The sequence below is a fragment of the Phytophthora cinnamomi genome (genome assembly GCF_018691715.1).
Source record: "Phytophthora cinnamomi strain GKB4 chromosome Unknown Contig38, whole genome shotgun sequence".
In the NCBI taxonomy this organism is placed as follows: Eukaryota; Oomycota; class Peronosporomycetes; order Peronosporales; family Peronosporaceae; genus Phytophthora; species Phytophthora cinnamomi.
This window is the reverse complement of record NW_027150971.1, coordinates 485189-506433: the sequence shown is the minus strand read 5'-3', so window position 1 is coordinate 506433 and position 21245 is coordinate 485189. Positions and strand designations below refer to the sequence as shown.

The window sequence follows — 21245 nt, the reverse complement described above, 5'->3', positions numbered from 1 at the left end:
AGCCACTTCTTTCGTTTTTGGTATGGTCGTTTCAATGATACTATTATTCTCATGTCGAAGAGATGAGTGAAGGGATTGGTTGTCTCTTTGCTCGACATTGAGCTCAAAATCTTGATAGTTCCAGTCACCTTCCTCACCGTTGTCCGTAGAGCGTGGCGTAAACGAAGGCTCTGAAGCCGTAGTCGACAAGATTCAACTGACGGCGTCATTTTCTTTTCCTGTAAGTATAGTCTCGTTTTTCAGCAGTTTTAATGGGCGTCGTATCAACTTCTTGTCGTGGTCACTTCGTCACTATATCCTTCCTAGGGAAGCTTTGATTCGCTGAACACTGCTGACATTCGAGCGGATGTGCGCCTAGCCGGTATTTAACCCCATGTGCTCTTGCGTACGCAAAGCACTGTCGATAGCGACGCTCCTCCTCCGGGTTCTACTCTAGCATACCCAGAGTCACATTCTTCTTGGACAACCACCCCTTAAAGCTCGCTTCATACCCAGTCGTTTTTTCGCCTGGCCGCAACACAATCGCAATAGCTCGCAGTGGCCGGTTGAATCCGCCCATTAGGACCATAGTACCTCCTCGTCTTCAGAAACACGTCCTGGGCTACAACACACCAGTCCAGCAGGTCACCTCGACTGCGAAGCCCCCGATATTCCCACCTCTCATCTGAATCTTGTGAATTAGCCCCCAAATCATGTCGCCAAACCCAGAGCTGCCTCGCTCTTGGGTGTTTTCACTGAAACTTAAACAAAATGCTACGGCCAGGTAAGATTGGAGAGAATTCAGCGACTAACCAGCCAGCGCTCGAGCCAACAAAGTTATCATTAGCGCTTGTCGTACACTTACAGAGCTTCAACTTCTGAGCTGCCAATGCTGATTTCAATCCCTACTAAACGCAGATAAGACTCACAATTCAAACATACTAGTGTTCGCAGCACTTCGTTGCGAAATGAAAGGCGTTGAAATATTGGTTTAAGGATTCAGAATGTAAAAAACACAAAAAAGAAATGATACAGCGGTATGGGCTGACCCATTGCAATTGGGAAAAAGTCCGATCCTCTTTACAAGAAGTTGGCGTCAACCCACCACTCGGTCTTGTAGTTCGAGCCGAGGATGTCCGTGATAGGAACAGCCTGCGTGAGCGCCCCACTGAAACCAACTCGCTTGCCCCTGGCTGCGCCGGGGCCACGGTTGTTGAACTCCTTCAAGTAAACATTGGCCACGTTGTTGTCGCCGTTCCACTTCTGCCAGCCTTCAGAGTTGATAACCTTACTAAACCCACTGTTTTGCCACACAACGCGCGAGTAGGGCTTCCAGGGGCGACCCAGGTAAGCAGTTCCAACGCCACCGGTGCCAGTCACGTTGGCATTGTTGAAAATAAACTCAGACGGGTTGGTGGCGGAGTCGCGGCCGTTGGCCGCAATGCGGCCCTTGCCGGTAGATACGATATCGCATGACTCGAACCACGCCTTCGCGTACTGTCCAAAGACGAAGTCGACTGCACCACTAATGTACGACCTCGCGTACAGGTTCGGACCCTTGTTCGCATACAGAGTATCCTGGAAACCCAAAAATTTACAGGCGTAGAAGCCGGAGTTGGCGCCGTCGGCCTTCACGGCGATGGCCTGGCCGACATTGCCGGCCGTGTTCGCCACATTGAGGTTGTACACCTTAACGTTGTTGGACTTGAGCAGCAGTGTGGTGGTCAGATCATTGCGGTTTTTGACGACAGAAGCGGGGATGTCCTTTTGCGCCTTGGCTTGGGTGACGTCACCTGGTTGGCGGCGTACGACTTGGTATCGCAAGTGTAGCCCTGCAACACCAGCGGACCGTTCAACAGCGGCACAGTCACTTGCTCGCGGTACACGCCCGGGTACACGAAGACGGTCTGCTGCGCCGTCGTGGTGGAAAGCTTGGCAACACCCTGCGCCAAGGTTCGGAAGCTGCCGGCGTGCGCACCAGAGGCATCGACGACGATGGCGCCTGTCGGGGGCGTGATACGGGCGTTGGGTCCGCCGCAAGCACCTTCGGCTGTGGCAGCAAGACCGAGAAGAGCGATGAGAGGAGCCAAGAGCTGCATTGCCAGTCGAGTTGATTTGAGCGCGGAGGAGGGAATCTCGAAGTGAGGGAGGGGTGCACGGAACTCGTATCACAGCGACCACTGCGACACCACTCCGCAGGGGACAAGTGATGTTACATTTAGCGCCTATCGGCACTGTATTTCGACGCCGATCTACACTACGATGGTCGTAAGTTTGAGGCAGTATTAATAAACAATAACTAAAGTACAGTTTCCGAGGAAAGCACACTTTTGTCGTGAGGAAATACAGTATTCGGTGTTGTGTGACCAAAGAACGGTCGTGCTCCGCGTGAATAATACGACTTTGTCTGCCGGGTTTTTGTGTCTGTCGGATTTCGTCGTCGTCGTGTGTACATCTACATGTACGTCCAGTGAACTAAATATGTGTTCGATTATATTATAATATTCAACAACAGTATTTTATATATATAGAAAAATAACGTGTAGGCTCGTGCAACAGTCTATTCTCCTTGTTGAGGAATTTCTTGCGTAGGGATTTCTTAAAGCAATTAAAGTTTACTACGGTTCCACATCCAAAAGTCCAAGTTCGTTTTAATGTATTTTGCGTTTCTTTTCTCAATATATGTATGTTGCACATTGATCAAGGCATTTAGGCTTAAATATGAGTGACTCTCAGAGGTGAAAGCCCCAGGTGCCAAGGTACTTGACCTGGTAGCGTCTATCGGAGCTTGCTGCGCTTTGACGATTGTAATAGGTTAGTTATAATACCATAAACTATTCCGATTGTGGTCGTGATAAAGACTCGGTAAAAGTTTTGTTTTTCAAACCTTCCTCTGACGCGTTCGGGGCAAAAAGCGACAGTACTTAGATCACCGAAACATGCCTCGCAGTGATTCGATGCGAGGGAGCCCCCGGGAGTGGTGTGGAGGGTGCTGAAAACTCGCCTGGCGAGTTGGCCTGCGTGCTAGCTGAAAGCTAAGAACGCCGCCCCCTAAACTAAAGCTAAGCTGTCTACAATTCTGTTAACCAAGCAGGCGTAGTGCAAAGCCGTGGCATGTCGTGCGTGATGTTGAGTTTGGCTTGTGAGGATGCTTGAAACACGTCGCTCACTTCTTCAGTGCTGTGGTTCAAGCTTTTGGGTTGAAGCCTGGCTCAGCGAAATCAAAAGATTGAGTCGCCGTTATCAAGATGCCTCCCCCACCCACCGTGTTTTTGGCCTCATGGCGTGTTAGCACCTTCAAGGTCAATGTCTGGATCGCGTCGCTCGATCGCAAAATGCCTGTGCTAAACTGATCGTACTCAGGGCTGCCGAATAATGCCTTGTTATCTATTATCTATTGCTAGCAAATAAAGAGAAGAGATAATTGAACACTACATCAAACAAACCCACGATACGACATTAAAATATCGTGCTAATGCAATGCCAACGTATTGGTGGGTTGCATACCTATCACTTACTCAGCGCTCTCAACCGTGCGAGCAACCCGGTAATCGGCGTTTTGCCGAAGAAACAGCAGCATCTCCAGCGTGTACGGCTGCAGAGAGCGCCGCTGCTGCCCAAATGTGGTTCAAGCGACACTAAAATATCGCTCGATCAGGTCGAATCTTGGGTTTGAAGGATGGTAGTCCCCAATACATTATTGAAGATCTTGAGCACAAATCGAAATATAACTGCTAACTAGCCGTTAAGAACATATCAATAAATTATTGATCCGAATTTATTGCAATAATTTCAGCACCAATTTATTTTTCGGCAGCCCTGTACGATTCGTACTACATTTTGAGTAGTGGCCTCTCGAACAGAGTCCCATCCAGATTGCTGGACAAGTGCTTCAGCGGATGAAGTCGGTCATCGTGGTGTTGATGCCCCACCGCTAGCGCATTTCTCAACTACACTTCCAATGCTGCCATAAACAAGCGATTTTGCACCAGATTGCTGTCACCTTCTCGAGCGAGTGCTTCCGTGGGGACGCTTGGAGCTAGCAGTTGTCCCACTTGTTCTCCACGTCGTGGGAGAGCACCGCAGCCAACGCGACATCGCGTCACTGTATTTCGTTGTCGGTCGACGCCTTCATCTCCTCGATTTCTTGCTGGCACCTGGTTGCAGTGATGGCCAAAAATTCATTGCTGGGCATTGTAAAAAAGTAACAAGCACGCAATATCTACTTCAACTACTCTCCGGTCCTGCAGTAAGTACTGCAATACCTGGTTTGTTTGCAATACTATTGCAATACTACCCTTCAACACTAGCGTCGCTGCTGCCGTTGCCCCCCTTCATCGCCACCTAAATACGCTCAACTCCTTCCCGGACAGGTACTGCTCACGAACAAATCCCAGTGGATTAGGTTGAGCACGAATACTCTGCTCGTATCTCTCCATGTAATCATCTCCAATGCAGCTCGCGAGATGCTTCCGCACGTTCGAGTATCGAAACTTCCAAGCCTGTTTCGGTCTGGTGGGGCACTTTCGGCATTGATACGAGACCACGCCGTCGGCGAGAGAGATGTTGTAGTAGAAGCGGACGTCGCCAGGAACGCTGTCGAACGAAAGTGGGCTGGAGTGGAGGGCCATGGCGTCTGCTGGTTAGAAGGCAAAAACCAAAGTGAGACCTGCTCACAGCTCCAGCTAACGAGTTCGCGCCCAAATTTGGAGGCCGAGCTCTCGTGACCACACGCCTCGCAGTTCGCGCCAAAAGCGCTCGATGCGTAAATCAGCGGGACCTTTGGATATCACCTTGAAAAGGGATCCCAGAATCGCTTTAAAATAAGTACTGCAATATCCGGCGGCGCTGCAATACGTATTGCAATATCCCAGAGGGCTTGCAATAAAGTATTTCTACTGGTATTGCAAAATGCCAATACCCGCAATACATTTTTGGCCATCACTGCCTGGTTGTTTCTGCCTCGTCGTAGGCCATCATCTCCGTCGCGTATGCCTGAAAGCCCTTCATTGCTGTTTCATTCACCATGATACAGTTCACCACACGAGCGTACTCATCGACCAGAAGCTGCATGGTTGGGTCAAAGGAGACGTGCTTGGCCCTCGCCGGAACCTGTGTCGAGTTGAGAATTTCCTGTCGAAGTTACTGCTGACTCATCACGACGGAGAAAACATACTTGATTTCGGCTTGTGAGGGTCGATTCAGGATTTTAATCAGTCCAAGTGCTTGAGAGGTACCGGATTATCGTCCGTTTTCGCAGTGCCATCTTGTCTTTGATCCGTTGATAAAGCGCTGTCTGTGGTGCTGAGATCTTGTGGGACTTGGTTCACGGAAAACTCCGAATCTGTGTTATCCGAGGCGATTGGGGAAGTCGTCGGCGATAGCAAAGAAATACAGTGTGGAGTTGGAGCTGCTCCACCGCACAGATCGTTGTTGAGCATGTCCGACAGATCCGTGTCCCGGTTTCCGAGATTCGTGCGCTCCGCAAAATTGTTCCTTGCCTGCCTCATACCGACTTGGAGTTTGCCTTGGTTTGGTGACGATGTAGAGAAACGCCGTTTCTTGGATCAACTGTTGCCGCGACGGCCAGAATCCCGATATGTACTTCTTCTCAAACATCGACGACGGGAATCGCTCGACGAGCTCCTCGTCCGGCTTCGGCTCCGTCTATATTCTGGGCCGCTGCTTCTGCTTTTGCTCGTGCTTCTGCTGCGCGAACGGGGGAGCGAACACTGCTGCCTGTGCGACGTCGGTGACAGAAACTCTTTTTTCGACTGCATAACAACGTGCTCCCTGGATCGAGTGTAAGCAAAGGCTTGGCGATGACGGCGTTCCTCCTCCGGGTCGTCCTTCGATTCTGCTGGCGCGGCATTCGTGGTGCCTAGCCATCACTCGAAGCCATCTCGAAAACCCCTCTCGGCTCGTTCGTCTTGAGCACCATTGCGATCGGCTCCAACTTGGCCCCGGCACGAAGCGACCCGTTGGGTCCGAAGTACTTCACCGACCGGAAGAACGCATCTGGGGATATCTCCTCCATCTGTAGCAGCTCATTGCGACTGCGCACTCTGCCCGGGCGGCTCAACATCTCACGCCGGTTTGCAACACGCTCGTGTCGTTGCTCCCACGCTCTCGAGTCTGCGAAGTCCAGTCGGAGTCGGCGCTCTACCTCTGGTCTCGAGTACAGGGAGTAGAGCTCCACATCTCTTCTGCGCAACTGGTGCTTGAACTCCTCTTCGGATTCAGCAGTTATTTCATTTCAGCACCGGAATTCGATTGAAAGTCGAGCTACATCCAGAGCAAGTTGGTGTTCATGGTTTAGGGACTGGCCCAACGTCTCGTTAGCAACTCACGACGGCGACCATGGAAGTGGCTTTGCGGAGGCGAGATGTGGCACTTCCTTGTGCTGGAAGAAGGCAAATTGGAGAATGGCAGGGATTGACGCCGGATTCATCCCAACCTCAACATGTAATGAATCATTGCGCAAGATATTGCTTAAAGTAATCTACTGTGCTCAGTTTCGCAATCTGGGTTTGCACCTAAGCCTCTACATTTCTAGCTGGACCCTTAGCTCTTCTAATAACTGTTTTTTGTCGCTCACAGAAGGTTTTTAATAAAATCAAGCACTTCGAAGTATTATTTTTTGTTCAAGTTTTTTTTTACTGAGAGTGGAATCTACTCAGTAGATGGTTGCGTCCAGGAACTACTTCGTACTTAAGTATTGTCCGAATATTTTTCTATCCAGAGAGACCCTCTTCAGAACAATTGAGCAGCCAACGCACACGAGAAGTTTGAAACATTCCGCTCAATTCGTCTTTCTTACTTCAAGGTAGAGGTTGCTGACGAGTTGACTTTTCAAGATATGTCAGCGTCGCCAGTCAGAAGATGAAAAACATGGGGTGCCGTCTATTTGTTCTTACTCAACGGATCTCATTGGAGATTCTAATCCGCTACAGTAGTACGCGGTGTAGCTGATGGTTCATATCACCAATTTACAAGAAGTTGGTGTCGACCCACCACTGCGTCTTGTAGTTCGCTCCTAGAATGTCCGTGATGGGCACAGGTTTCGACACCACCCCTCCGAAACTAACTCTCTGGTTCGTGGCAGCACCGGTGCCGCGGTTGTTGTACTCCTTCAAGTAAACGTTGCCGACGTTGTTGTTGCCATTCCACTTCTGCCAGCCCTGAGGGTTGATCACGTTGCTGAGCTGACTGTTCTGCCACACGACGCGCGAGTAGGGCTTCCAGGGGCGACCCAGGTAAGCAGTTCCAACGCCACCGGTGCCAGTCACGTTGGCATTGTTGAAAATAAACTCAGACGGGTTGGTGGCGGAGTCGCGGCCGTTGGCCGCAATGCAGCCCTTGCCGGTAGATACGATATCGCATGACTCGAACCACGCCTTCGCGTACTGTCCAAAGACGAAGTCGACTGCACCACTAATGTACGACCTCGCGTACAGGTTCGGACCCTTGTTCGCATACAGAGTATCCTGGAAACCCAAAAATTTACAGGCGTAGAAGCCGGAGTTGGCGCCGTCGGCCTTCACGGCGATGGCCTGGCCGACATTGCCGGCCGTGTTCGCCACATTGAGGTTGTACACCTTAACGTTGTTGGACTTGAGCAGCAGTGTGGTGGTCAGATCATTGCGGTTTTTGACGACAGAAGCGGGGATGTCCTTTTGCGCCTTGGCTTGGGTGATCGTCACCTGGTTGGCGGCGTACGACTTGGTATCGCAGGTGTAGCCCTGCAGCACCAGCGGACCGTTCAACAACGGCACAGTCACTTGCTCGCGGTACACGCCCGGGTACACGAAGACGGTCTGCTGCGCCGTCGTGGTGGAAAGCTTGGCAACACCCTGCGCCAAGGTTCGGAAGCTGCCGGCGTGCGCACCAGAGGCATCGACGACGATGGCGCCTGTCGGGGGCGTGATACGGGCGTTGGGTCCGCCGCAAGCACCTTCGGCTGTGGCAGCAAGACCGAGAAGAGCGATGAGAGGAGCCAAGAGCTGCATTGCCAGTCGAGTTGATTTGGGCGCGGAGAATCTCAAAGTGAGAAACAGCTAACAGTAGTCGTGGGGGCGTCCGCAGCACTGCAATCACTGTGGTTGGTTGAATTTTCGTGTGCCGTGCACGTGTTCGTCCGGATGTGAGGCTGCAAAGGATACAAGTGTACCTGCACTGTAAACGTTACGTCGTTGCGCGCGTTTCGTACACGTACATTTACAACAACGTGCCCCGCGTGATAGAAAAACATCACGCACGGCCAGAATTTGGCCAGGATCCTAGGTTTCATTGAATCAGCTCTACATGTACTACTGTATGAGTCAGTTCTAGCATTTTAGTCTGGTCAAGACCTTCGTTACTGGCGAACCATGAATACTAAATAAGTATCGGTGTTCGTGGAAGCTCTTCCCAAAACATGAACTCGCACAAACCCGCAAGATAAAACAGTCATGAGGCGGCTGTTGCCGCTCCTGCTGCACTGCTAAGTATGCACTAGAGAAATGACATCATATTGTGTACATGTACTGTAGTGGCCACGCTCAGATCTCTCTTCGTGCTTCTATTGAGACGGTTCAAGCACTTTTTCGCAACCCTCGTTTGCCGAGTTGAAATCAATCCGTACATACATGTAATCGTCTGAGCGGGAAGTGCAAAACTTTCCTAGATACGTAGCGGTCATGTGCTTGTTGAGTAGGGTCGGCTGTGGATATTGAAAATCATGAACCAATGGCATTAAATGAACTCGCCTGCAAAATGAAAAAAAAATAGTGATTGTCATGTGTATGAGGCCTCAGTATGGTTTGATATGATAGCATTGGCCAGCTTTTCGTTGTTAAACCGCAATATCTTTCATTCGCTACGGTACCTCGTAGACCCGGTAAGTTCGTTATCGCCTGCCCGCGCAGCACCACGTAACGTTCAGACGCAATGCGTTCATGCAATGGCAGGATCATGATGCCACGGACGATAAGGCGAAGACAAAAAAATCACGGTAAGGCAGTGATCCATAGAGGATGCCAATTGGCTTTACGACACACGAATTGGAATGCGACAAAGAATGACAGGGGAAGCAGTTGATAAGGCCGATACCTGTACTTCTTCTCCCTAGAGAACCTATGAGGCGGTATGAGCAAAGTTTCGAGCTCTGATCATTCATCACACTAGAAGCTTTAGAGGCCGATCCCGAAGTGGAGCAGCTCTTGCGGCTGGACTTTGCAGACACGCGATCCAAGGAGCTGCGATGGCGGAAGGTAAAATCTCCGGCCAAACGGCCAGGGCCAGCAGCTACGCTGAGGGGAGGGCAGGACAAGGAAGAACAGTGCATGAGCTTCGTCGAGCAGATGCAAACAATGCCCCAATGGGTGAACTATGGCTGGAGAGGGGTTGGATTTTGAACGGAGTAGCACGCGAAGTAGAAACCGTATGTGTAGGAGCGAGCGCAGCAGGACAAGTTCTCCAAGAGATCTCCCATCGTTGAAGCAAATGAAGAGTGAGTGAAGTCGTTCAAACGCAGACGCGTTCACGACTTGGTTCAGATGAATCAACAGAACAGCTCATGGTTCGATCAAGATGGAGCACAAAATTGAGCAAAAACAGCACGAGAAGACTCACGGTCTCGATTATTGAACAAGTGAGCACACTACGTTACTCCTGAACGTAGAAACCAATGCCATTTGCTCTTCTTCCTTTGTATACTCTTTAGTATCATTGTCCTAGACGCTAGCACAAGGTTACGTCGATCCTACTGGAAGGGTCATTTGACTTCGATTTGTTGGATGGAGTCTGAGCTGTGTGGGGTTGTGGAGGAACTGGGAAGAGGGAAGAAATTTCTTGACTTCGCCGAGCTCCTCAACCGTGGGCGCAGTCCATTAAACGGATGACCTCAGAGCGGATCACCTCGTTTGTTTGCAGCATTTTAACGCAAAGCGTGCGGCGTTGGTCTTGAATCCTCGACATTATCACACATTTTGCTGATAGTACTTTCGATATCTGCTGGAGATCCTCAAATTGAGCGTTCCACTTGACGTCACCGACGTCTACCCCGTTGAGCCAGCTGAGACAATTCCTCAGTTTTATTTGCAGCGACTCCATCTCGTCGCTAAGCAGCTCAGACTTTTTATAAGATGCCGCCAACTTCTCGTGCATGCCACTTTCGTCCTCGGCGTAGTCTGGACGGTCAAAGGCTTGATAGAGTTCACATTGTCTTCTATTCCACTCGTGTGCAACCACCGCAGCATCACGTCGCCCCTCTTCCGTGCTGAACTGCTGCGATTTGAGGCTCACTTCACGGTCGCTACCAACCCCCCGTCCACAAAATTGCGATGGCTTGCCTTCATTTTCATAATCTTCTCGTTGAAACGGGTGTAGACTTCGACAAGCCGCTTCTGAGTGCCATCCCAGTCGAGTTGCATCGCCCTCGACATCAGCTCGGTTGCAGTCTTGTAAATGCTTGCATTGTGCGCTGGTTGGTTTGCCTTCTCCCTTTTGACAGGAACGATGCTCAGAGTTGGTAAAAGGGAAGTACTCGTCCCAGTTTCTTTCGCGCCCTCACTCTTTCCTCGTTCCTCCGCTCGTCTCTCTTCTCGGCAACGGAGGCCTCGTAGCTCTAGCTTCATTTCCACGAATTGGGCGTTAATCCGGCCTTCCATCTCCGTCAGCTGCCGAGCCAAGTCACCAGCATACTTTGACCAAGGCGCCTCGTATTGCTCGGATTCATCCCTGCTGCTCGGCTCGTCGTCAACTGTCACCCAACGGCGCTTGCACCTTGGACTTGTCGAGGACCACTCCTTGGAAGCGGAGTCCTGCACTCGAGAGCACACGAAACATTGTCGCAGCCTGCGCTCCTCCTCCGGGTCGCTCTCCAGCATGGCGGGCGTCACTTCCTGTCGTTCCAGCCACTGCCGGAAGCTCCACTCGTAGCCGTCCACAGATTCGTCGGGCTGCAGCACCACCGCGATGGGACTCAAGCTCTCGCGCGGGTGCACGAGGCCGTTGGGGCCGTACGCTTCGATAGAGTGGAGAAACTCATCCGATGACACGACTTGTGTCGCCAGTAGCTCGTGGCGGCTGCGGAAGCCATGGTATGCAGGGCTGCGCGACATGGTCGACCTGAACAAACCAGTTGTGGATATCCGTCACTTTTTGGTCGAACGAAATGACCAGGTGTATGACCCCTTTCCATCGTACAAATTATTAGGTCTGGTGGCCTCTATCACGCTGCAACTACTGCTCCAAGGGTGGGAAGCTTGAATTTCGATTCCGCTTTCGTTAGTTGGTCTATTGGGTCGAGTCTTCTAACAGTGACACAACTATTCGTTTCTCCTTGTTATTTGGCAAGCTGCTCAACCTCCAGGCTGGCCAGGACGAAGGCCCCCTCTCCCAGCGCGTGGTTGAGCAGGGTGGGGCGGCCGACGTAGTAGTCGTACGTGGCCGTCGAGTTGAGGCTGCAGACGATCACAGTGCCGTTCCAGCCCACCGTGCCGTTGCCGTAGTCGAGGAGGAAGGCGCCGCTCTTGACGGTGTAGTCGTACGCCTTCATGGCGGTGGCCTTGAGACCAGTCCCGTTCTCCTTGAGCAGGCCGAGACGCAGGCCTTTGAGGATGGAGAAGGTGTAGAGCATCGTGGAGGAGCTCTCGAGGAAGTTTCCCTTCTTGCCGCCGAGCGTGGGGAGCTGCCACCACACACCCGTCTGCTTGTCCGCGTAGTGGGCGATGCTGTTGCACAGCAGCGAGGCCTGGCGCTGGATTTCAGCGGCCAGCAGCTTGCAGGAGGCGTTGGCTCCACCGTTGCAGTCTCCGATCTTCTCCCAGGCGTTCACAAGACCAGCGAGGTACCAACCCAGCGATCGGCCCCAGACGTAGGGGCTGGCGCCGGTGACCTTGTCGGCCCACACCGCCTTCTTCTGCGCGTCGTAACCGTGCACGACCAAGCCGGTGGACTTGTTGAACGTGTTGGTGTACAGCAGCTTGATCTGCAGCAGCATGTCGTCGTACGACCAACCCGGGGCGGCGGCCATGTAGGGCAGGAAGGACACCGCGCCGTCGAGGTACGACCAGTACGGGTAGACGTAGTACCAGAAGCCCTTGTACTGGTTGCGGTTTTGCAGGGTCAGCGACGTGTTGAGCAGCGTCAACGTGTTCGTCTCGGCCGTGGTGAGCGAGCCCTCGGTGGACTTAATGTTGAGAAGGGCCTGGCCGATGGTGAGGCGGTCAAGAGGCATCTTCGCCGCGGACGCGGGGTCCTTGAACGACGGCGAGATGGACGTCACGATCGAGTCGGCGTACGTCGTGAACTTAGTGACGCGGTCCGAGTCGCCGCCCTTGCCGTGAGTCTTGAGCCACGACTGGATCGCGAGCGTGAGCACGCCCGACTCGAGGGTGCTCGTCACGGCGCCCGATGAGACCACGCCCTGGTTGCGGCTGATGACGCTGTCGATCATCCGAGTCGAGTACGGGAGGTCACCAGCGGCGGCCGTGACTGCGGCCACGGCCGATGCGATCAGGGGCAGGACCAGGAACTTCCTCATGCTGCTGCGTGCGGGAGATGGCGAATTGGCTTGTAAGCAAGTCAATGGCCGGGACCCAAGGCAGGATTACTGGGACACGTCCAGTACCCAGGTTGTGCTCTTGTAGGAAGACGAGCGAGATGTGTTGCCAATCACCAAGTGGCATCCAACTCCGCACAGGACTTGTACATGTACAGTATGTATCTGCATCGCGTGTCCCGGTATGGTGTTGTAGCAGTGTTGGATAAAGCCGCGGCTTTATTTTCGGCTTTTCGGCTTTATCGATTTTTTAGCCGATCGGCTTTATAATTTAGCCGCGGCTTTATCGATAAAGCCGCGGCTTTATTTGTGGGGCAAGTGGCGGCCAATATCCGGACATTACCGGACAAATCGTACCTAATTGGGCTTGTTATATTTTGTATATTACACAGCCGAAAGAAGGAGAGTCGCGCCACCACCGAGCTCTTGCGGGAGGCCGGCGGCTCCTACGCGGGCCACACCGCGCTGGAGAACAAGTTCCACCTGGTGTTCTCGGGCATCCTGAACCCGAACGTTATCTGAATCATCGGCAACGGACGGCCTCCAACTCAAACCACGGCCACGGTGTCTCAAGCGTGTTGCGCTCCATCTCGTTGAGCGCTGCTCGACCTCATTTCTCATTTCCACCTCGCGGGACTAACTCTGGCGCAACTTGCTCAGGCGTCTGAGTGTGACGTTCAAGAGGGGGCACATCTTGAACTAGCTCTTGGGTCGGAGCTGCTCCCGTGTGGACTCGCTGACGGTTTCTGCCGGCATCACGCTGGGCCTGCCCAAGACCGGCGCCACCATCGAGTTCGTGAGCACCTCGAGGTTCAGCACACTGGAATGGGAGGGTCCGCTGGTGCGCGTGAGCGGCGCGGACCTGACGGTCAAGGGCTCCGGCGTCCTGGATGGCCAGGGCTCGTGGTACTGGGAGCAGGGTCAGTCGATCGCGCGGCCGGTGTTATTCAAACTGAAGAACGTCATCAGCTCGATGGTGTCGGGCTTCACCACCGAGAAGATGCCGTTCCGCACCTCCAGCATCGTAACATCCAAGGACATGATGTTGAGGGGCTTGACCATCGACAACCGCACTGGCAACGGCATCTCTAAGAACACGGACAGCTTCGACCTGACCAAGAACGCCCACGTCACCATCACAGGAAACAAGATCTACAACCAGGACGACTACCTGGCCATGCAGTCGAGCGCTAACACAAACCCCACACAAATTAGCCGAGTATACAAGTAGGTATAGCCTCTCGTATACCGTTGTATAGCCAATCTCGCGGAGTTATCTTCGGCTTTATAGGGCCGGCTCTATTCGGCTTTTTGAATTTGCTTGCGGCTTTATCTAGCAAATCGCGACAGAGCCCTGGACGAAATAAAGCCGCAAGGGTGCGGCTTTATCCACACTGGTTGTAGGGGGTGGCATCCATGGAGTAGATTCCCCCCCCGCGAGCGTGTCCACTGGGATTAACGTATTTTCTAGTGTTGCATTTCCCCAGGTTTCCAGACGAGAGTTCTCGGTTTGGTTGACGTGAGAGTTTTGCAGTGATTACTTTGTTGAAGTGCATCTATTATACGGTGCAACGCTACTGGGCCATAGGAAGGCCAAAAGGATCACCTAGGTCAGCGCCAGTAAACCGATGGACAACGATGCCAATACATGTATCACGAACCTGCTCAAGCTGCACAGCACTACACACAGGAGCACACTCTGCATTATATTGTAGAACACGATAGTAGTCAGCAAGAACATGCAGGTGCTGGTGTGTTGAATGGACCCGATATTTGCCACAGGCACCATGTGTAGCCGTTGGTACGAAAAAGAGTGAGAAAAATTAATGCGGAAATTGTCCTATTTCAATGAAATTTTAGTCGGAACATAACTAGAATTTCTAATGACGAATGAATCAAGCCCGGCTTTCGTAGCTGCACTGGTTGTGCCATGGCAAGGCATGCAAGCAGCATGCCGATACTAGCGCTGTTTGAAGCATTTGTAGGGATTTGGAGGTATGAGACATTTGATAGTGGTACAGACGGCTCGGGTCTCGATGGGTTGGAGGCAGGGATGGCAATTTTTTTAAAATATTTTTATCCGTGAAAAAAGTATAATAAAAATATTTTTTTCATTTTTATTCGTGTAAGTACGAAAATAAAACACTTCGGTTTTGTATCGGACACAATCTGACAACAGCGCTCTATTAGGTGGGGCCCTACATTTGCAGACGTGCGACGCGGTCCTCTCGCCGTCCTTGCACACGCGGAAGGTGGGGAAGCAGTCCACGTCAATCTCCTTGCAGACGCTCTCCAGCTCCTCGGTGCTCACCTTTAGGAACTTGACGGCCAGGAACTCGTTCTCCGTCAGCCGCGTCACCTTGGGGGGTCACCATCGTGCAGCCCACGCACCGCGGCGCCGAGAACTGCACGGTGGCCGACTGCTTCTCGCCGATGGCGCCGCTGAAGTCCTCAGGTGTCTTGACCTCGATCGGCATGGTCGGCTCCGCCACATTTGAAGCTGAAGTAGCCCTGCGGCGGCAGCCCACTCATCAGTATGCGTTGAGGCCAGTATTCAGGTAATTACTGTGTTACTGAGCTCCAGGCGATTCGTTTCAGCGGGGTTTAATGTATAAAAATGGTAAAAATTTCATAAAAATGAAAATAAAAATATTTTTGCTAATATTTTTATTTCGAAAAAATCCTTCCATATTTTTTTTCTCATCCCTGTTGGAGGGGGGGAATTCTCTGTGGCGCAGAATTCCAAATGGAGGGGGGACGAGAAGACTCTGGTGGCGGAATCTATCCGCTCATTACCTGAGCCACAGAGACCGAGTGCAAGGACCGAAGGCGGTGCTTACTGCGCGCTCTCCCTGCCGAACTGCGCGATGGACAAATTGTTCTCACCCTCCCACGAGCCCACCGCCGTCTTGCCGTCCTTGTGGAGACGAAGCTACACATTGTGGAGAGATGGGGACACATTGTAGAGAGATGGGGACACATTGTAGAGAGATGGGGACACATTGTAGAGAGATGGGGCAATGCAGACCACTCTACCTCCTCGTTTTCCGAATTTAGACATGCATCGCATTCACACCAAGGGCAATCAGGCGGAGGCGCTGTTTTCGAGCGCTCATGCAAGATGTGAGCTGCGTTCAAGTGAATAAAGACAGCATATTTATAGGTTTAAAATATCGATCTATCTGATGATGCTAGTTTCACGACCTGAAAATAAAGACCGCAATTACTTGGCTCGACGATTTTTCCCATTTTGGGCCCTTTTTTCCCTCTTCTTAACTGGATCGCCTGTTAATCTAGAATTTCAAAAGTGAAACACTTCAAAAGTTTAGAACAAGTTATCTCACAATAAATGAAGATTTTTTAAAAGAAAATAAATTATGAGGTTACTACAACGAGCATGATGTGGCATTTGCATTCCACACAAATATCGGTAGAGTTCCGCTGTTGTATCTATGAATTCGCGCTATTTAGCAGCTAGCTACACGCAGTGAAAGGTTCCTGTCGTTTGAACAATTTGACGTTTTATAGGCATCAGTGACAGCGCTAGGTCGGTCAGGCAGGCATTCTCTATGACTCTATATGGCCCTCGGCCCAAGGTGACTGATAGCTTTATCGCAGTGCTGTTACAGTAAGAGCCCAACGTCGGGGTACTGGTACACTTACGTACACAGTCTATTTTGAACTCGAAAAGGAGGGTGGATGTGATATAGAAAGGATCAACGGAGGCGTCTGTACCGTATGCGATAACATAAATAATTCGGTGTGGAGACTTAGATTCGGTTCATGCACATTTCTGCACGTTTACGAACAAGAACAAACGTACATCGTAATCTTCTACGGTACCGCATCGCCCCTGTCCTAAGCGAACTGCAATGTACACAGTTTACGGTACATCTGTTGCCAAGTCTCAGAATTAAATGATAAAAAGTAAAAGTTATAATAATTCTTGGTATTTTGGACAAATCGAAGTATGGACACGGCGGGAATTGAACCCGCGGTGCTCGAATAGACAGCTTGTGTCTGCGCATGAACCGACAGTGCCATGAATGAGACGCCTTGAAAATTGCGAGGGAAAGTCCTTCGTCGGCTGCAACTTCCAGCGCCTTGTACTTAAGCATCTGGCACGAAACAGGACAGCCATCCTTACGCATAGAGTTGATCCACAGCACAATATCACCTTCAGCGTCACTAGAGAGGACGGTGCCCTGTCCACTGTAGCGTAGATTCTTGAGGTGACCCTTTCCTTCATCACAGACCGCTACAATGTGGCCCTGTTGCTTTTTCCATTTTGAAATCTGCTTCTGTTTCCGCAGAGTATCGGACTCGCTGCAATTTGGGTAGAAGTGTGGAATAGCTTCGTTTACAGAATAGTCAGCAGCCAGGAATTCGAGAAGGCGGCGCTTGTGCGTATTGTCGACTGCAATGCGGGTGTAGCGCTTTGGCTTTTTGCCGGTTCCTGTGGTGCGTGGTCTACCCATAGCACTTTGAACACTGAGACCGAATGGCTGGTGGCAGCCTATAATTAGCTGGTCAACATGGAATTTTAACTACAGACATGTGGTGTCAATACATTGTTTTCATTGGCCAAAATAAAAATTCGCTTAGGACAAAACTTCGCTTAGGACAGGGGCGATGCGGTATGCGTGGCGGCACGGTGAAGTTGCAAGTTGCAAAGCGCCGATACGTTTTTGATCGCCATTGCGTTGTCACACGAATTGGCTTCAGTGAAGCCGCTTCACACTTTCAGCAAATGAACAAGTGCTCCGTACAGTACTCTAGACGCCGGTGCGGTGCGGCTTGCGACAAGGCAGAACTTACGTACACATTTTTTTTTGTCGCTGGTCAAATTACACTTGAAATTTGTATTTTTGCGCCCATCACCCTTACAGTGGTACATACCAGTATTCCGCCTCCGCAAATACCGCGCGGCCCTGCTTCGCGGGCTCCCCGCGCGGGTTTGTTGCGGCTACGCGGTCTCGTACATGTACAAAGCCGGCATCATGAAAGGATTTCATTGCAAGCCATCCCCCTAATGGCGCTGTCTAGACAACGCTTGGAACGTGGAACCTGACAAAAATTAGTGACATTTTGCCAGGTTCCAGGGAAAACGTGTTCAGCATCACCACGTTTTGCCCTGTAACCTGAGAAAATGCCACTAAAAACACCAGGAATAACCCCGCTTCAGTGCCCTTTTCCCAGGCCTCAAAAGCTCCTGGAATCTGGGACTTCTACAATCGAATAGTCTATCCTCACATCGAGGGTTCACGAATTCCCCTCCCTCACAGAAGCTATAAATGCAAGCAGCGGGACGCTTCATGGGAGAGGATCACCGACGGAACCGCCCACGCCGGAGCCGTCAGACCCCGCCCCCATTCCCAAGCGCAAGTGGTCTGAGCAGCGATTCAAGCCGCATCTCTACGTGTATAACCTTACCGTGGAGCTCAAACCTGCTCGACAAATAATGCAGCTCTTAGCTCCTCTCATCGCTCTCCTCGGACTCGCGACCACCGTTGAGGGCGCTTGCAGCGGACCCAACACCCGCACCACTCCTCCGCCTGGAGCCATCGTCGTCGATGCCACCGGTGCACAGCGTGGCAGCTTCCGCACCGTGGCGCAGGGTGTTGCCAAGCTCTCGGCCTCGACGACGCCGCAGACGATATTCGTGTTCCCGGTGTGTACCGTGAGCAAGTGACCGTGCCGAAGCTGAACGGTCCACTCATTATCCAGGGCTACACGTGCGACACAATGGCGTACGGAGCCAACCAAGTGTTGATCACCCAAGCCAAGGCGCAAAAGGACATCCCCGCTTCTGTCGTCAAAAACCGCAATGATCTGACCACCACACTGCTGCTCAAGTCGGACAACGTTAAGGTGTACAACCTCAACGTGGCGAACACGGCCGGCAACGTCGGCCAAGCAATCGCCGTGAAGGCCGACGGCGCCAACTACGGCTTCTACGCCTGTAAGTTTTTGGGTTACCAGGATACTCTGTGTGCGAACAAGGGCCCCAACCTGTACGCGAGGTCATACATCAACGGAGCCGTCGACTTCGTGTTCGGTTTGTACGCGAAGGCGTGGTTCGAGTCGTGCGATATCGTGTCTCTCGGTAAGGGCTGCATTGCCGCTAAGGGCCGTGACTCCGGTGCAAACCCGTCCCAGTACGTTTTCAACAACGCACGGGTGACCGGCACCGGCGGTATTGGATCAGCTTACCTCGGTCGTCCCTGGAAGCCTTACTCGCGCGTTGTGTGGCAAAACAGTGGCCTCAGTAACGTGATCAACCCTCAGGGCTGGCAGAAGTGGAATGGCGACAACAACGTCGCCAACGTTTACTTCAAGGAGTTCAACAACCGCGGCGCTGGTGCAGCCACCAATAAGCGCGCGGGGTTTAGTGGATGGCTGGCGAAGGCTGTTCCTATCACGGACATCCTCGGGGCGAACTACAGGACTCAGTGGTGGGTTGACACCAGGTACCTGTAGGCTGACGTACATCGTGACGCTCTAGAGGTATTGAGCATCTACATTCTTGAATCTACGTAAGATTTCTTCATGAGTAGAAAAAAATCAACGGTGACCATTTTCTCCTTTGAGAGGGTGAACTGATGGCATCCAATAGCAATGACTGGGACGGGTTTGCAGCGGAGTCATGCAGCCCTTACCGAGAGACACGATATCGCACGACTCGAACCACGCCTTCGCGTACAAACCGAACACGAAGTCGACGGCTCCGTTGATGTATGACCTCGCGTACAGGTTGGGGCCCTTGTTCGCACACAGAGTATCCCGGTAACCCAAAAACTTACAGGCGTAGAAGCCGTAGTTGGCGCCGTCGGCCTTCACGGCGATTGCTTGGCCGACGTTGCCGGCCGTGTTCGCCACGTTGAGGTTGTACACCTTGACGTTGTCCGACTTGAGCAGCAACGTGGTGGTGAGGTCGTTGCGGTTCTTGGTGATTGAGGCAGGGGTGTCCTTCTGAGCCTTGGCTTGGGTGATCAACACTTGGTTGGCTCCGTACGCCATTGTGTCGCACGTGTAGCCCTGGATAATGAGTGGACCGTTCAGCTTCGGCACGGTCACTTGCTCACGGTACACACCGGGAACACGAATATCGTCTGCGGTGTCGTCGAGGCCGAGAGCTTGGCAACACCCTGCGCCCAGGGCTGCCGATTATGGCATGGTCTTTTCAGTAATTTCGCATGTATTCATGGAATTATTTATGACCACGACTCCCTGTGCCGTATTGATAATTTATTAGCCATCGCAAACATTTGTCATAACTTATGACTGAACCCTCTTTATCATTATTTCCACATCCAACCAAGCAATCGAACAAACTCACTAGCGCTACGCTCCAACCATTCTCTCAGCCAGCTACTACCCCTCAGGTGTTCACTGAGCCGCCCACAGACCGCTCGCGAGCTCACTCTCAGTTTTGAGCAATTCGCACCACCACCACATCCTCCTCCAGCCCAGTTGTCATGTCTGTCGCCTCTCACCCTCGTCACGCCGCGTTCTCCCCGGCCCAAGTTACCGGGTTCTACTTCCGTCCGTGCCGGGATGACCGAGACGAGGTCATCCTCGAGTACTATCGATGTCGGTGCGGCACGGTACGGAAGCAGACGCGGCGCAACGGCTACAGCGACCTCATGCAGCATGTGCGCCGTGAGCATCCTGACTACCAGGAAGTGATGCTGTCGGCATCAACGGCTGAGACGGGTTCAATGCTGAACTACGTCCGCCGCTCAGCTCTCAACGTGTTTGGATGGCTCGACTGGATTCAAAAGAACAATCTGCCCCTCACGTTTTGCGAGAACCGAGCAGCTAGACGGTAATGATGTTCGATGCATGTCATATTTGTATAAAGGCTAACTACAATTTGTGATGTCTATTCTGGACTAGTTACTCTAATCTTGACCCAATTTGTGTAGAAACACTAGTCCATGCCATGAACAGCCTCACTAGGGTTGTGGAACGCTCGATCGCGGCCGAGGTCCCGGACCGCTTCGGCCTCATTTTCGACGGGTGGACCCACGCCTCCGAGCACTTCATCGCCGTCTTCGCCTGCTACGAAGTTAAAGGCGCCAGGAAGACGCCGCTGCTTTGCATGGCCCCCCTGCTGAACGCGCTTGAGGAAGACCTCTCGGCTCGCGGTCATATGGAGTTCCTAGCGAACATGCTGCCCCGCGATTTCGGTAAGCAGCTAACCCAGTGCCTTTTTGTGGTGGCGGATAATTGCTCTGTGAATCGCTTGCTAGCTACGCTTATGGGCGTCCCCCTTGTGGGCTGCGCCAGTCACAGACTGAACCTAGCCGTTCAAGCCGATATGGAGCAGTTCAGCGCCGACTTGGACTTAGTGCAGTCTTTGATACTCAAGCTGCGCACGCTCACTCAATCGGCTAAACTACGGTATACAAATAGTGATGTTTACCTGCTTCTGGGAAAGAATTGCTAATATTGTGACGTTTCTATAATTTGTTTTCGGTTGTTGTAGTGGGTCTAACTTGACTCACTACTTTAGCTTACACGTTGCGCAACGTGTATGAGGAAGCGTAAGTACTTAGTAATTACTTAGGTTAATTATATTTGAATACACAAATATAAGTTAAGTAACAAAAGGATTCCAAGTGACTTAGATTAGGTAAAATGAGAACTGTATTGTTTGTAAATTGATCTTCCTCTAAAATCTGCTAATTGCTGTTTATCATCTATGAAAGGGTTGGCA

At 51.8% G+C, this 21245-nt stretch overlaps 10 protein-coding genes across 11 annotated transcripts; 3 read left to right on the top strand and 7 right to left on the bottom strand.

The window, feature by feature from the left end:
- Positions 1-1059: 1059 nt before the first annotated feature.
- Positions 1060-2078, bottom strand: IUM83_03183 (the record flags this gene model as incomplete). Of its 2 annotated transcripts, XM_067927168.1 has the most annotated exons (2): positions 1060-1772; positions 1829-2078. In XM_067927168.1, 2 exons carry the CDS (start codon positions 2076-2078, stop codon positions 1060-1062), a joined length of 963 nt encoding a protein of 320 aa, XP_067791661.1. The 2 variants fall into 2 exon arrangements, with proteins under 2 accessions (XP_067791661.1, XP_067791660.1); XM_067927169.1 differs by lacking the exon at positions 1829-2078 and having other exon boundaries at positions 1060-1326.
- Positions 2079-5860: 3782 nt separating this feature from the next.
- On the bottom strand, positions 5861-6064 carry IUM83_03182 (uncharacterized protein; the record flags this gene model as incomplete). The annotated part of the gene is made up of 1 exon (XM_067927167.1): positions 5861-6064. One exon carries the CDS (start codon positions 6062-6064, stop codon positions 5861-5863), a length of 204 nt encoding a protein of 67 aa, XP_067791659.1.
- A 904-nt stretch (positions 6065-6968) lies between these two features.
- IUM83_03181 (Pectinesterase) lies at positions 6969-7988 on the bottom strand (the record flags this gene model as incomplete). Its single annotated transcript, XM_067927166.1, has 1 exon — positions 6969-7988. The coding sequence occupies one exon, from the start codon at positions 7986-7988 to the stop codon at positions 6969-6971; it is 1020 nt and encodes a 339-aa protein (XP_067791663.1).
- Positions 7989-10259: 2271 nt separating this feature from the next.
- Positions 10260-11081, bottom strand: IUM83_03180 (uncharacterized protein; the record flags this gene model as incomplete). Its single annotated transcript, XM_067927165.1, has 1 exon — positions 10260-11081. One exon carries the CDS (start codon positions 11079-11081, stop codon positions 10260-10262), a length of 822 nt encoding a protein of 273 aa, XP_067791662.1.
- A 224-nt stretch (positions 11082-11305) lies between these two features.
- IUM83_03179 (glycosyl Hydrolase Family 88) lies at positions 11306-12505 on the bottom strand (the record flags this gene model as incomplete). Its single annotated transcript, XM_067927164.1, has 1 exon — positions 11306-12505. The coding sequence occupies one exon, from the start codon at positions 12503-12505 to the stop codon at positions 11306-11308; it is 1200 nt and encodes a 399-aa protein (XP_067791821.1).
- Positions 12506-13229: 724 nt separating this feature from the next.
- On the top strand, positions 13230-13754 carry IUM83_03178 (putative polygalacturonase; the record flags this gene model as incomplete). The annotated part of the gene is made up of 1 exon (XM_067927163.1): positions 13230-13754. The coding sequence occupies one exon, from the start codon at positions 13230-13232 to the stop codon at positions 13752-13754; it is 525 nt and encodes a 174-aa protein (XP_067791822.1).
- A 967-nt stretch (positions 13755-14721) lies between these two features.
- IUM83_03177 (putative thioredoxin) lies at positions 14722-15000 on the bottom strand (the record flags this gene model as incomplete). The annotated part of the gene is made up of 2 exons (XM_067927162.1): positions 14722-14759; positions 14835-15000. 2 exons carry the CDS (start codon positions 14998-15000, stop codon positions 14722-14724), a joined length of 204 nt encoding a protein of 67 aa, XP_067791920.1.
- A 2984-nt stretch (positions 15001-17984) lies between these two features.
- IUM83_03176 (pectinesterase) lies at positions 17985-19003 on the top strand (the record flags this gene model as incomplete). The annotated part of the gene is made up of 2 exons (XM_067927161.1): positions 17985-18194; positions 18251-19003. 2 exons carry the CDS (start codon positions 17985-17987, stop codon positions 19001-19003), a joined length of 963 nt encoding a protein of 320 aa, XP_067791921.1.
- Positions 19004-19087: 84 nt separating this feature from the next.
- IUM83_03175 (Pectinesterase) lies at positions 19088-19681 on the bottom strand (the record flags this gene model as incomplete). Its single annotated transcript, XM_067927160.1, has 2 exons — positions 19088-19122; positions 19183-19681. 2 exons carry the CDS (start codon positions 19679-19681, stop codon positions 19088-19090), a joined length of 534 nt encoding a protein of 177 aa, XP_067792011.1.
- Positions 19682-20001: 320 nt separating this feature from the next.
- On the top strand, positions 20002-20975 carry IUM83_03174 (GTP-dependent nucleic acid-binding protein engD; the record flags this gene model as incomplete). Its single annotated transcript, XM_067927159.1, has 3 exons — positions 20002-20351; positions 20423-20715; positions 20779-20975. 3 exons carry the CDS (start codon positions 20002-20004, stop codon positions 20973-20975), a joined length of 840 nt encoding a protein of 279 aa, XP_067792012.1.
- Between the last annotated feature and the right edge of the window lie 270 nt (positions 20976-21245).